Source organism: Tenrec ecaudatus, chromosome 10, assembly GCF_050624435.1.
Source record: "Tenrec ecaudatus isolate mTenEca1 chromosome 10, mTenEca1.hap1, whole genome shotgun sequence".
Classification (NCBI taxonomy): Eukaryota; Metazoa; Chordata; class Mammalia; order Afrosoricida; family Tenrecidae; genus Tenrec; species Tenrec ecaudatus.
This window is the reverse complement of record NC_134539.1, coordinates 134,802,476-134,817,751: the sequence shown is the minus strand read 5'-3', so window position 1 is coordinate 134,817,751 and position 15,276 is coordinate 134,802,476. Positions and strand designations below refer to the sequence as shown.

General features: G+C 56.1%; 1 protein-coding gene across 1 annotated transcript in view; it reads left to right on the top strand.

Annotated features, from left to right (window-relative positions):
• PLXDC1 (plexin domain containing 1) overlaps positions 1 to 12,806 on the top strand; it is a 65,840-nt gene extending 53,034 nt beyond the window's left edge. The window contains exons 11-14 of the mRNA XM_075559320.1: positions 78 to 249; positions 6,973 to 7,011; positions 9,143 to 9,303; positions 11,458 to 12,806. Of these exons, the coding sequence (XP_075415435.1) occupies positions 78 to 249; positions 6,973 to 7,011; positions 9,143 to 9,303; positions 11,458 to 11,577 (492 nt within the window). The 3' untranslated portion in view covers positions 11,578 to 12,806. The remainder of the gene's footprint in view (positions 1 to 77; positions 250 to 6,972; positions 7,012 to 9,142; positions 9,304 to 11,457) is intronic.
• The last annotated feature ends 2,470 nt before the right edge of the window (positions 12,807 to 15,276 follow it).

The following is a 15,276-nucleotide window of genomic DNA, read 5'->3' as shown; positions in this document are numbered from 1 at the left end:
CTCAGTCCCTGCCGTGTTTGGATTACCATGCGTGGTCCAGGCACTGGAATCTCCAGCTTTGAGGGTCTCTCTTGCAGGCAGAGGGCAGGACATGTGAGGGCTTCCAGGATGAGGACCTCTATGCATCCTCCTCGCCCCCCGCCAGCTCAGTCACCCCCTCGGATGGAGACCTCCCCCCCACCGCTGCCACTACCACCACCACCGCCACCGCCACCTCCTCCCTCCCCATCGACAGCCTCACCACAGAAGGTAAGGCCAGCCCCGGGGGCTGGGGGAAGCGGAGGAATTCGCTCGTGAGCCAGGCACTGCCCCATCCTTGTACAGACAAGGGGCTTGCTGCTCAGCGAGCGTAGGCCACTGGACCTAGTCCACCAAGCAGCAGCGGCAGGTGTAGAGCAGGTGGACACTGCGCCCTGGCCCTGACTGTGTGGCTTTCATCAGGGCCCTGGGACAGAATTTCCGTGGGGGCACAAGAACCCTTAGGGGCCTGGAAGGTGACCAGCTGGACGACTAGCCCACCAAGTCAGCAGTTTGAGACCATGAGTTGCTCCGAGGCGGAAAGATGGGGCTTTCTGTTTCTGTAAAGGTTTGCAGCCTCCAAACCCCACAGGGGCAGTTCTATAGGGGCAGCTCTATGGGGGCAGTTCTATAGGGTTGCTGTGAGTTGAACTTGATGGCAGCGAGTGAGTGAGTGAGTGAATGGAATAAGTGATGTCTCCGCTCAGTGCCCAGTACTGAACGGCCTTGACTGTGGTTCACTTTAGCCGTCTGCTTCCCAGACCCCTGTGAGCGCTGGCCATCCTCCAGCACGTTTGAATTCACCCCGCCCACTCAGACACGAGAGAGGAGGGTTGCCCGTTTCTTCTCGAACTTAACCTCACTGCGGCCTGTCTCTCGGCCCCTCCTCAGCTTCAATGGTGGGAGATTCCACCTCAGCCATTCCTCTGGGACTGCCCCCGGTCTTGTGGCCTCGCATGGACAGAAGGCCAGCACGGGACCACTCGGTCCTCCCATCCTAATTTGGTGCTGTCCTCCATCTGCGGCCTGGATAGCCCCAGGTGTCTCCGTGCCCCCTCCTGACTGGGGGAGCCCCTGCAGTCCTGGGAGCCTCAGAGCCCCCCGCTCTTCCTTCCCCTCACCCCAGGATCCTTGGACTCTCTGGCAGATTCCTCTTTCTTACACTTTTCTAATAGATTTAAAGCCGAGTCCCCTTCTGTGGGAGAAAGTGGAGGCTGTCTGCTCCCCTGAAGGCTCGTGGTCTTGGAAACCCCACGTGGCACACGTGGCACGTGTCATAGCCCACGGGCAGTGCCCGGGGGCTTGCTGTTCTTTCTGCCGAGACTGAGAGTCTGACGGTCTCGTGAGGCCATGAGCGCGAAGCTTGAGTGGAAGGGGCAAATGGCAGAGGGCCGGATAGAAGTAACGGGGGGTGGGGGGGTATTTAAAACCCGATTCAGCCCCGGTCCCCTCGGATGCCCAAGCAGCAGCCTTACCAAAGGCCACGTGACTCGGGCTCACGGGAGGGATGTGCGGTGGAATGTTCTTCCTGGTCTTCCCACGGCACCTCCTGCTTTCCAAAGGAACGGGAGCGGGAACGGCCGTAAAGGAGGCGAACCAGTGCCAGAGAAGCTCCGGGCCACGTGGGTGCTGATGCTGAGCTTGGGGTAATGCTCCCCACGGCCTGCTTCATCGCCCTGTTACAGCGGAGACACCAAGGCTCAGAGAGGTAGACAACTAGTCCAGGGTCACACAGCCAGCCCAGTCTCATCTGGTCCTAAAGACCTTCTGGACCTTTCTCCTTAACCCGCTGCCTTTCTGAAAGGAAGGGAACAGGGTGCAGGTGGGTTCTGGAGCAGGAAAACAGAGAGGGGCTGCGGCACAGGCTGACGGGGACACTGCAGGCTAAGGTGAAGGTCTGAGGACTGTGCGGGGGCTGCGGGGAGGCCGGGGGAAGAAGCTGGGAGACCGCAGCAGAGTCCAGCAGGGCCTTCCAGGGGGAGAGAGTCCCTGTGAAACGAAGGAATCCTCCGTGACCAGAGGGCAGAGGGCAGCCGCAGTGGGGGTGCAGAGCTCAGGGTGTAGCATCTAGGGACCGGGTGCTAATCCTGACGTGTTTCCTGGAGGCAGTGTGACCGTGGCCAGTGTCTCAACCTGCTCAGGACTCCATGTCTCTCTCGTGTCCCTGCTGGGTGGTGTGTCCTTCCACAGAGGCGCATGTCCCGCCTGTCTGCTTCGCTCGCAGTGCCACCTCCTGCCGAGCGGCGCTGGGCCTGGCTCGTTTTGCTGTGTAATAGTTCCCAGTGAGAACATCCACCCGAGTCAGCGAGGACAGCTGCGGCGGCGTAGCCTGCCAGGCCCGGAGGAGGCGGCAAGGACCATCCCGTTGTGGTTTTCCACACAGACGTCCAACTGGCAAATCACGTTGGTTGGCAGGGCAGGTTGCAGCCACCCGCCCATCCCATAGCGGCAGCCAGGGAGCACAGTCCACACCGCAGGGGGGTGTTGGGGACGAAGGGGATGCAGCCACCCCGGCCAGAGGAGGGCAGCGGCAGAAGGCATCAGGCCCCAGCAACAGGTTCCTAGAGGGTGCTCAGACCCCTTCTGGCACCAGCCGGGCAGAGAAGCAGAGAGGTTTGTCAGAGACTGTCATGAGTGGTGTCCCCCAAAATGTGTGTCCGATCGACTGAGTTAGGGTTCTCGGTGATTTGGCTGTGATACAGTGTCATTTGGCAGTTATGTAACGATGCAATCACGCCCATGATATGAGCGGCCAGTCAGTTACAAGGGGACCAGGTAGGAGGCGAACCTTCATTCGGGCCACAGCCCTGATCCAGTGTAAGCGGATGTGGCCCACATCATGTTTTACGGTGCGGGAGATAAACGGAGCGGGAAGTGAGCGGAGAAGAGGGACATGACGATTACCAAGGAAGAAGAGCCAGGACGGGCGCTCGTCCTCTGGACCCAGGTTCCCGTGGAAGATGGACGCCAAGACACATGGAGCTCTCCAAAGAATGTCAGGCCCACAGGTGTTGAAAGCAGACAAGGACCCCCACCCTCACCCCCCAGGAAGGTAGAGCTAGAAAGCCTCTCCCTAGACCTGGCACCCTGAGCTCAGACTTCTAGCCTCCTGTGAGGCTACATTTCTCTTGGTCAAAGGCATCCTTGGTGGCATGTCTGTTACAGCAGCGTGTGCTACATAGAACAGACGTTCAGGGCGCTGGAAGCACGCAGCTGGCTTTTAAGACTTGTTCCCTTGTTGGCTTTTAAGATTTGTTTCCTTCTAATCAACCGCTGCTCCCTGAAGTGAGCCAGAATGACCTCTGAGTGGCAAGAGCTGTCACAAAGCCTGCACATTTTATGACAGGGAGAGCCAGGTGCTCACACAGAATAACTGTGCGCCTCCTTATCAGCAGCACAGAACATGCTGATAACAGCAAAATGTGACAGCCGACAACAGGGAAACCATCGCTCATTGAATAAGCCTTGCACACGTTTCTTGCACCGGGTACAAGTTTCCATGCAGCCAGGTCACAATCCCGTGATGCAAGAGCCCGTCTGCAGTCCATGGGTCCCCCTAATAGAACAGCAGCGGGGGACTGGTCCCCGGTGAGTAGGAGAAAAGCTGTGGAGGACACCGAGGTCGCCTCTCTGGCTCTGTGGAAGGGACTGCCTCCGGCGTGGTCCCAGTCCTTTGTTGGCCACTGGCAGGTGAAGACGAGGCTGCCACAGATTTCAGTGGCTTAGAGTCTAGATAAGGGGATTCAAATCACGCTGACTTGCCCATGAGATTAAGAATGACTTGGGTCAGTTCTTATTTCTCAAGTCAGTTATTTTCAACTTGCAGTAACAAAATAGACTGAGTTCTGCGTAAGTAAATATGTAGTTTATTGACATTCCTGACAGAAATGAACCTTTCTGTGATAAGTCGACACACCTCTATTTGTTTTGTTTTATGTTCAATTTGGGGAATTACTTTCAATTGTATATATAGAATATATATATCCATTCTCAATTTGCTTACATGGTTCTAAAGGTAGATCTACAAAATCAATTGTATTTAGAGAAGTTTCATTCGTTTCTAGTTCTTTCCTCCATTCCGTTGTCTCCTTCCTCATAGGAGTCATTTAAACAGAAGGTATGCGTTACATTTCCATGATCTCATGTGCGTTTGAAAACAGCTATTGCACTGACTGGAGAAACACAGCAGGGCAAGCCCCCTGAGCGCCGAGAGGGTGGGCATGGAGGAGCTCACGGTTTCTAGGGAAACCACGCAGCCCAGACGCTGCAGAAGTCACAGGTACCAGTTGCAAAGGGGCACAGAAGGGGACGCAGCTACATCTCCTCCTGGAATTGACAAGGCCACCGCCAGGGCTGGGGTGAGGTGAGCAAGGCACCCCCTCGGGCACAGACTGTAAGGACCTGCCCCTCGAAGAGCCCAGCACACGACAATCCAGATGAGCACCACTTCCGTACAAAACCTCTTTTCTTCCAGGGAGCCCTGGTGGTGTTGGACGGCTAACTGCAAGGTTAGCAGTTTGAAACCACCAGCCACTCCACGGGAGAGACGGGCCTCTCTGTTCCCATAAAGAGTTACAGTCTTAGAAACTCACAGGGGCAGTTCTTCCCTGTCAAATAGGGTCGCTATGAGGCAGTATTGGCTCAATGGCAGAGAGACAGACAGAGGGAAATTTTTTCCTTTAAAAAAATTCTTTTAAATTTATTTTTTGGTGGTAAATATACCCAACCAATGATCCACCCACTCCAGTTTCGACACGAGCAGTTCAATAACAGTTCAATATGGCGCCTCTGTCACCGTTCTACTCCACCCATCCTGCCTCCTTATCATCCATTCAGAACAGCGGTTCTCAACCTGTGGGTCCAGACCCTTTTGGGGTCGAACAACCCTTTCACAGGGCTCGCCTAAGACCATTTGAAAACAAATTTCCCATGGTCTTAGGAACTGAGACAGCACGCCTCTATGGTCTCCAGGCGGGTCCACTCATGCAGATATGCCCACCTATGAGTACCCAGCATGAAGACTGTTACCCATGCGACACCATGCTTCAAGGCAAAATTTCATTTATATGTCATTAGAAATAAATATGTCACAATCTATAATGACATATTGTTTTTGTGATTGATCACTATGTTTTCATGAGGTTCCATTTGTAACCATGAAAATACATCCTGCCTATCAGATATTTACATGACGATTCATCACAGTAGCAAAATGACAGTGATGAAGTAGCAATGAAAATCATGTTATGGTTGGGGGAATCACCACCACATGAGGAGCTGCGTGAAAGGGTGGCGGCATGAGGAAGGTGGAGAACCGCTGATTTAGGCTCTCTGTCCCTCCACCTTCTCCTTTATGCTTTCCATGCAGCTTAAAACAATCAAAACAAATGTCTCAAAACATAGTGAACAAAATGTCAGAATTTTATAACGAAATGGGACCCAGCCTTGCATGTCCACCCCACCCTCCCCACACATACACTCACCCTCACCTCAGCCCTTCAGGGACTTTGATGCCGTGGAGCTTTGGAAAGAGGGATGGTGACAGGGAGGAGGGCGACCCTGCAGGAGGGACAGCCTATGCCATGGCTCAGCGGGTCCACAGAGCCTCCAAACGGTCTGTTGTCACTCAGAGCCAGTGAGGTGGTGGCAGGGGACAGAGGACAGAGGATGGGAGGGGAGTTGTGCAGGGCCCCAGATACCTGTGAAGTTCATGAACGTGGGAAAGTCTTGTCAAGCACACGACGCTGGGGCCACCAGGCGGGGAAGCGGAACAAGATGCACGTGGCAGACCACAGATGGTGGGGTAGCTAGACGCCTTTCAACTTTCGGTGCTTGAAGCAATGACCTTCAGTCATTTAGAGCATTCTCCTGACAGGGTCAGCCATGGGACCTTACTTAGAAAGCTGCAGGGGGTCAGGTGGGGGGAGGGAAGAGGAGCAGATACCAAAGGCTCCTCGAGGAGAAAGACGCTGTTTTGGAAATGTGGATGGGAACCTATGTACAAGTGTGCCTAATACCGTTGAATGCTGGTGTGTTATAAGATTCACAAGAGCCCCTCAATAAAATGGTGTATTAAAATACATCGATAAATAGATATTAGCGTGTGACCTTGAAAAATGAAAGCAAGCAAGCTGCCGGATTGAGAGACAGAGCGCCTAGTGACGTAGAAGTCTGTCCTCCACACGGCAGCCTGTCCTGCAAATGTGGCCTGGTCCCTCACACAGCCCTCCTCAAACCTTTCCTGAACTGCTGCTGCCCTCAGGAGAACGGGCAAGGGCCTCAGCTGGGATTGCCAGGCGTCCGCCGCTCTGCTTCCCTGCCAACCTCCCCGGCTCTCACTCACAGACTCCGCCCTCCAGATCCACAGACTAGATCATATTCTGTCTTGACTTCAGGACTTGGTCCAGACTCTCCCCTCTGGCTCAAGCCTTTGCCCAGACCCTGCTTCCTCCTCCTCCTTAGTTTAAGATTGGCTCCCTCCTATCGCCTCCCCTGGGAAGCCTGGACCTCCCCCCGATCCCCACCCTCCACCCCCAGAGAAGCCTGGACCTCCTGTGTCTGGGCAAGGCATCCCAGGCAGAACCTCATCAATGCTGGGTTTTAATTGCACCCTACCCAACCAAAAAAACCCACCCCACACCTGTTAGCTTCCTGAGGCCCCAGGTGATGTCTGTCTGTTACGGACTGTATGCCCAGGACCCACCCCAGCACCCAGCCCATCATAAATGCTTCCTACACCTGTGAAGGGGCTAAACCCGAGACGGAGGAAAGGTGGTTTCTCAATGGCCAGCTCCACTCCCCTGTTAGGCCTTGGAGCAAATCACGTCCCTTCTCTGTGCTTCCGTTTCCTTGCCTTTGAAATGAAAGGTTCCACTAAACCTCCCCACAGTCCCATCCAGACCGAAAGTGCCAAAGGCCAAGGTCTCCCCTAATCTTCTCTCCTCTCTCTCTGAGATGACACCAAGGTGAACCCCAACGGAGGAGGAGATGATGGTGAGTACCCACCGCCTGCCGCCCCAGAGCGGAGGGGGAAGGGAGCAGCACCAGCCCGTGTGTCCCAGACCTCGGGCTGCATGGGAGGGCGGGCAGGTTTCCGGTCCCTAGACGGAAGGAACATTTTACACCTAGATTATTTCCCCTCTCAGCCAAGAGCCTGTGCTGCTTCTCCCACCTGTCCTTGAGCATTCACCACCTGCAATAAGCGGGGGGAGGAGGGAGGGCCGAGCAGCTGGGGCACGTGGCTGCCACATCTCACCCTGGACCTGACGGTCAACGAGCGGGAAGGACAGCGTCTCTCCTGCTCACCTTGCTTTGATTTCTTACCCGGCTTGGCCGACAAAAGGTGTCCACCACAGGGTTTGCAGGGCACCCAGGGGTGGGATCCCCCCCGGTGGGATCCCCCCCCGGTGGGATCCCCCCCCACACACACACACACATACCCAGCCCAGAATAACCTGGGAGCATGATCTCCGTGCTGCTGACCTGAGGCAGCCCACCTCTCCTGCCAGGCCCTGGCTGCCACCACTGAGCTGAGCTGAGCTGAGGACATGGAGTAGAGCTTGAGGTGGATGAGGGCACAGATTCCCAAACTTCCTTCGCCCACCGGCCCCTCTTCAGGAAAAAGTGATTCCGCAACCCCTGGCAATGAAGACCATTTGTACTATAATCCAAGATAAAGTGCAGGTCCTTCCTGGACCGATGCAGGGCCGCCAGGGGGTGGTATTGTCCACGTTGGGCAACACTGGCCTACAGGGGGCCTAGAATGGACGTGGAAATACCTTTCATTTCCGCACACTGGGAACTGTCCTACCAGGGTCCAGTAGGGCACTTGGGTTGGGTCTCCTGACCGAGACAGAGCCGTGGCTGGTGGTGGACAGAACGTATGCGGGGGAGGAGAGGAGCTGAGTCAGTCACCTCGGAGGCAGCGCTGGCCATCAAGTCATCGAGGTCAGTGTAGGCTGCTGCCTGCCTGACACCTGGGTTAGAGAAGGCTAGCTTGGCTGGGCCACCCCCACCCTCCCCCTTGTTGGCCGATGGAGGCTCAGAGGATACGGCCCAGTGCCTGGGGCTGGATCCTTTCCTCGGTTTGCTCTGCTTAGAGTGCGGAGCAGCATGAAGGGGTGCGAGGACACGCATGTGACCTCCTGTTAACCCCCCTTCCCGCTGTTCGCTTCCACCTCCCCCGGAAACGGATTCAGCGTTTCTGTGGCATGCGTTCTACTCTGGAGTCTCCCTCTCGATGCCCCCCTAGTGAAGAGGACAGTAACAACCCCCCCAGGTGGTCAGGAACCAAGTGGGCACTCTATCCGTGTGCCCTTGGGCAAGTCGCTTCGCCTCTCTGCTTTTCCATCACCTCGACCCTGAGCTTCCAGGTTTCTATCCAGGCCTCCCCTTTGGGGTGGGTTTCAGACTGTGAGTGGTGTTCTCAGAGAGTCCCCTCTGGATTCTTCATGTCCAGAGAACCGAGTTCATTCCATGGACTTGCTTTTTGAAACGTTTTCATTACATGGACTTTCCTGAGGGCCAGGAATACAGAGGTGGATGGGACACTGTCATGATCCGGTGATGGACAGCTAGTGACAAGTATATACATACAATCATTTAGAGATCATTTTGATATCAGGCTGACACTTCTGAAGGTCTTCCTCGATACCAAGCCCTGTCCTTGACATGAGTGATCCCATCTTGACCCCTTGGAGGTAGTAGTTACTCTTAGTTACCTAGCTTGACAGAGTGATAACAGAACAGAGAGGCCACGCAGCTGCAAACTGGCCAAGCCTGGATTTGAATGCAAGCAGCCAGACTCCAGAGCCAGAGCTCTTAACCACCATGCTACGGTCCCTTTGTGAGTTCCTTGAAAGCACTAGGTGGCATGGGTCTCACAACCCTCAGTACACTCTTATTATAGAAGACCACCCGAGTAGTGCCAACTGCAACGTGGCGTCAAGGCTCAGGGATGCCACCAGCTCCCTGCCTCCCCTTTTCATGTCCTGGAAAACTCGGCCCGAAGATCCGGTCGGCTTTCATCTCTGGGACTTGATCAGAACGGGGAACCCTCGCCCAGGCATGTCCCAAGCACCCTTGGCCCCTGTATTCCCTCCCTGCTCTAACGGTCTCTTTGCAGGTCTGCAGAACAACCTGGCCCCCAAGACCAAGGGCCCCCCAGTGCACCTGGGCACCATCGTGGGCACTGTGCTGGCAGTCCTCCTCGTAGCGGCCGTGATCCTGGCTGGGATTTATATCAAGGGCCACCCCACCTCCAACGCTGCGCTCTTCTTCATCGAGGTCAGTTGGGAACTTGGCCACAGCTCTGCCCTCTGCTTTGGCATCAGCATGCCCAGGGCCACTGCGGGCTTCTTCCCCTAGTACCCCCCCCATCTTCCTACCTGAGAAACCTGTACCTGCTTCCCCTGGCACAGCTCGCACTGACCAGCGAGTGCCCTTTTAGACAGGCTCACCTCAAGCCAGTCAGCTGAACCTCAGGTTATTCAGCTGAACCTCAAGGTTTTTCTCATGGGAACTCCTGAACAGTCCAGCTGCTTTCTCCCACCTTTGTGCAGGCAGAAAAGCCCACTGAGGGAGGAAAGAGGACCAGAAGTGCCACCCAGTGCCCCTATTTGGTCCTAGCCATTTCTAGCCTCCTGTGCCCACCTCCCAGGCTCAGGGCTCACTCAAAGCCATGATGGAATCTCGGCCTCGGCCTTCCCGCCTGCTGGGTGGCTGCGTGCCTCTTCGAGAGTAGCCTCAACCAGCTGCCGTTGTGGTGAGAGGTGGGCTCTCAGGAAGCTTACGTGGCGAATACGGGTTTTGAATGTCTCCCAAGAAACAGCCCGAGGTGCAGCATGGGAAGGGGTGCCACCTCCCTCCCTCTGGCCACCGTGCTCAACAGCCCCCAACCCAACTCTCCACATGCACAGCCGTGGCCCCCCACCCCCACCACAAACCCCCTCCAGGGTGCAGGTCCAGAGCCCCCGTGACCTTGTCACTCAGAAGCTTAGGCCTTTTCTTCTGCTTTGCTGAAGTGGTCCCCCTTTTCTTTTCTTTACCTGGTTTATGGTGAGTTGTAAAGGGCTAAAGCACAGGTCCGTTTTCAACGATTCAAACCCATTGTGCTTCATCTCCTTGATGATCAGCCCCCCAGAGTAGCATCACATACCCCACGCCCTCCCTGTGTTGCCTGTTTCCGTTCTGCCTTCTGAATTGCGTTCTTGGGTAAATCCTGCCCGTTTGTCTCAGGTGTGCGTAGTACCTCCCCAGGCTTACTGGTTCCCCTCATAGACCTATCTATTATTTGGCTGACAACTGAGTCACGGGGGTGAGTTCGTTTCTAGACCTGAAGAGCCATACTCTTGGGGGGTACCGCCAGTCTCTTTCTGGCCAGTACATCTGGGCTATTTTATGATTTTGAATTTTGTTCCACATTTTTATTCTACTCTATCCAGGGCCTTCTAGTAGGATCCTTTCCAGAGCAGTTGGTAGTCAGGCATGCTTGGATTCTCCTGGTCTCGGGCACTTGGAGCCTGACGTTCACATGGTCCATTAGCCCATGGGACTACTTGCTTCCTTCAACAATAGCTGTACCTTAGTTAGCCACTCACAGGTCTTTAAAACCCCAATCACTACCGCCGAAGTAGCATGTAAAACAATGATTAAACATGCCCCCCACCACTGTGCAGTGACCCCATTTATTGTGAGTCTGAGCCGATCATTCTTCAGTTTTAGCTGGCCTGGAAATCACCCGAGGAGGTGCACAGTCCCGGGTTACACAGATTCTGACGTGGAGTCAGAGGGAGGCCCAGGAATCTGCATTATAATAAGTCCCCCAGCTGACTCTGATGCAGGCCCTAGACCAGTGGTTCCAGCCTTCCTCACGCCACGACCCTTTCATACAGTTCCTCATGTGGTGGGGACCCCCAACCAGAACATGATTTTCGTTGCTACTTCATCATTGTCGCTTAGCTACTCTCATGCATCGGGCGACCCCTGTGAAAGGGTTGTTGGACCCCCCCAAAGGGGTCATGACCCACAGGTTGAGAAACGCTGCCCTATACTGTCTGGAGCATTGTCTTGGCATAACCATGCCCTCCCCAGTCATTCGCCGCCCCCCCCCCACACACACACACTGGCCACGGTCTTGGGGCTCTACTCAGCATGCTACTGCTGTGTGAGGGCTAGAGATGTCCTCCTTCAAGCCGCCCGGCCCTCTCTGTCCCCATCCGCCTCCCAGCAGCTGTCTTGGTGGTGGAGGGATCACAGGTGGCCTGTGGGGAGAGGGGCCCTGACCTTCCCGGGGCTCCCAGTAGGTTCCCAGTGCTCCAAGGGCCTGGTGACAATGAGTCTAGGGGGGTGGGGGGACAGTGCTGGATGCTTTCCTCCAGGGGGCGAGGGTCTCTGGTGGGCGGGGTCACACTGCTGACCTGGTGCCTGTGCCCCCCACAGCGGAGACCTCACCACTGGCCAGCCATGAAGTTCCGCAAGCACCCTGGCCACTCCACCTACACGGAAGTGGAGCCCTCGGGCCACGAGAGGGAGGGCTTCGTGGAGGCCGAGCAGTGCTGAGCGCGCCGGGGCTCCCTTCGAAAGCTTGGAAGGAAGACCTGGGACCCCCACAAAAGGACAGAGCAGAGAAGCGACTTTTCTTGGCCTCCTCAGAGCACACGCAGGGCTGCGTGGGGCCACAGTTGGATTGCCAGCCCCCCGCCCCAGATCTCGCAGCAGGTGATGGGGCCCGGTGGGGCACCCCATTGATTTTTTTTTTACAACAGAACATATATAACCTCATCCTCTTGATGTCAGGAGTCTCCCCATTCCGGTCTCTCCATGGCATATTAGGTAGCTGTCCAAGAGGTCTCCTCCCATCTGGAGAGGTCCAGACGCCCTGCTCCGGGGCCACCCAAAGCCCCCTCCCGCTTAGGGCATAGATTGGGGTGGGTGCCTTTGCAGAGTCCCTGGTGCCCCAGACTGGTCCTCGTGACTGTGGTCATTAGCTCCCACTTCTGTAGCTTCGAAAGTCTCAGAAGGCCCCTACCTGCTAAGCCTCAGGGCGCTGCCCTCAGCCCCGCAGAAGAAAGCCAGCAGAGAGGAGGGGGGAAGCCCTGGGTAAAGGTGTGTTTTTGGATTTTGTCCCCTCCCCTCACCCATCCTGCTTGAATCAATACTTCTGCCCCCAGCCACACGGCCATCACCCCAGCCTGTGGCCAGAGAGTCAGCTCTGCTGCCTGGCGGCGTGGGGCTCTCCATTCCGATATCACACCTGGGCCTCCTTTGACTTAGTCATCCATTCAACTGGCAGGCTCAGAGAGGGCCACCGAAAACCAAAGCAAAGCCCCAGCAGCCCAGCCAGCCACTGATGAGCTGGCTCGGAGGCATGGCAGCCACACGGCTCGCAGAGGCTGCTCTCTCAGAAGCAAAGCCCTAGGCCTCTTTCCCCAAGGCACCTCTGGGTGGTCTTGAACCTCCAACCTCCCGGTTGGTCACTGAAGACGTTAACCTTTAGCACCAGCAGCAACTACGTAAATATATCCATCACAGTCTCTGTCTAGTCATGGCCTCTCTGTGCACCTGGCAGCCCAGGGTGGGGGTAAGGGAGTCCCCAAGTCATCAGACACGTCCTTGTGGGGACGCTCATGACAGTCAGAGCCGGGAAGGAGCTGGCTGCTGGACCTCCACGTTGCTGGCTGCTCCAGGGGCCAGAACGGAGAGAGGAACTGGGGAAAGTGCGGAAGAGGCAATGCTCCAAAGGGCTCTTTCCTCGCTTCCGGACAAGTCGGGGCAGAAAGGGAACTGGGTTCCCCACACTCCAGGCTGGAAGTGTGAGCTTGGCTTGTGGCCCAACCAGGAAGGCGTCCCTGAGCTTGATGGGTCTCACGTGGCCAGTTGGGCAGGCAGGTCCTGTGGTGGCTGACTGCCACGCTGAACTCCACTTGTCCCGCTCCCGAACTTCAGCACACCTCTTCCCGAGGCGAGGTCAGCCTGCCACCTGTCCTGGATCCCGAGGAGAAGAACCCAGGAAAGGTAGAGAGGGGCAAGGTGCGGCCAGGCCTGGACCCTCTGCGGGTGACCCTGGCCACAGGAAGCCTGGCTGGCCCTGCCATGCGAGTGGCCAGCCAGAGCTATTTGGCCGAGACAGGCAGCTGGTTTGTTTGTAGCAAAAAGAACTACAGATGTGTCACCGAGAGGCCTCTAGACCTTCAACGCCTCTGGCTTTCTCTAGGGCAGACCCCTAGAGGCGAGAAAGAGGACCAAACGCGGAGACTGAGTGACTCCAGGTGAACAGGGTAGCTGTGGAGGGCCTCGTCCCTGGAGTGCGTGACAGATGGAGACACGGGGCTCTTGGGCTCCGGCCTACAAATTGGTCTGATGGCCTAGGAAGGCCAGAGGTCATACTTCACACACTGGGACGGTCAACTGTGGCTGCCAGACTTCCGACCCCTCCTTCGTGGGCATGTGCCAGCTACAAGGAGAGCGGGTGGCTGGCTGGCGGCGCTCCACAGTGGTCTGACTGTGGGGGTGGGGAGCTTGGGGACAGCAAGCTTCAGTGCGGTGAAGCCGGGCTGTGGGGAGTTTACCTGTGCTACAGAGAGACTGGCAGCTCTCAGGAAGGCCCTGCTTTATACTGGGACACAGGAAGTTGGCCTCCTGAAAAGAGTAGGGACAAGAGGAGGAATGCAGAGGCTGAGTAGGAGAGGGGACTCATGGCTAAGGCTGCAAGCCCAACTTCATTCTTTTGACAATTGGCTCCCCCTGGACGGGAGCCCTGGGGACATAGCGGGTTCTGTGTGGGGCTGCCAACAGCCAGGCCAGCAGTTTGATTCCACCCGCCACTCCACGTGTCAAAAGATGAGGCACTTGTTTATTCGACGCCTAGACTTGTGGACTCTGATTCTAGAACACGACTGTGAGTCAGGTCATCGACTCCGGTAGAGCAGGTGGACTTTCAAAGCTTGGCCACAGGCATCACCTATCAGCTCAGCAGGTCCCAGAGTTCCAAGGGCCACATCAGGCCTCAACCTGGTACCTGAGGTACAAAATAACCTTGAGTCACTGTTAGAGGCCCTTAGTGACCTATTAAAGCAACGTATTCACGTAAATGTGTGCGTGTACCAGGGCCTCCCCTGTGTACCACACACACACACACACATACACACACACCCCACTCCTGTGCATGCTATAGCCGTAAGCATTGGACAAGGCTGTCTCTGCTCAGCCTTGCACTTGCTTTGTTCAAGGAAGACAGTGGCGAAACTGCCAGCCAACGACACTATGTATACAAGCATCCGGCTGTGGGCTCGCTTCTCTGGACCAGGCCAAGCATGGTTGTCAGAGACTCCAGGCACACGGGACTGAGCAGGGGCTGCACCCAGATTCCACTGTCACAAGGCCCAGGGGTCCGTGTCACAGTTCAAATGCAGTCTCTCTCTCACCAAAAACCTAGCTGAACTTACAGCACAAGGCGAAAGGCTCCGGGACCGAGGGCACGCTTCCTAAGTGCTGCTGAGTTGATGTTCAGCCCCACGTGACAGAGTGGAACTGCCCCAGAGGGCTTTCCGAGCTGTCAGCTTTCCGAGAGCGGCTTGCCAGATCTGCCTCCCACAGAGCTGCTGGGCAGTTTCAAACCACCAACCTTTGGTCAGCAGCCGAGGGCTTAGCCAGGGCAACACCAGGGTTCCTGAGGGCACTCTAGCTCACCTGAGAGCGACATGTTCACAGCTTCTGTGTGACTTCTGGGCACAGGAGGGGAGCCCTGGGGGGTGGGAGAGTTGGTTTTGCATTGGGCTGCTAGGTCAGCGGTTCAAAACCTCCAGCTGCTCACCCCATGGGAGAAAGATGCTACAAAATAAAAGTGCCAAGGATTGGGGGTGACATTCTGCAAACCGCTGCCCCATACCTCAGTCCTGATGGCTGCTCGTCCCGGATGGCCTCACCCGGCACCGGCCTCCAGCAGTGGGCCCATCTGGAGCGCCTTTGCCCACCACCTGCCCCGCTGCCACCAGAAACAGCCTGGAAAGAGACCCCAGCCAGTTGCTTCTTTGGGCTTGTAAATCCCTGGGAGTTTGACCTCATGGGTTTGTAATCTATCTAGAACCACAAAATAAAACCGAGTAAGTGGACGTAGTCACTCGTCTGGGCAGTTCGCATTCGGGCAACGTCCGCAGCCTCGTTTTTGTCTTGTTTCCATGTTCTTGCACATTTCCCTCACCAGCCCCCGGGAAGCAAACCACCACAGAGCGGGGAAGCATCTGAACTCCTCACGGCCCC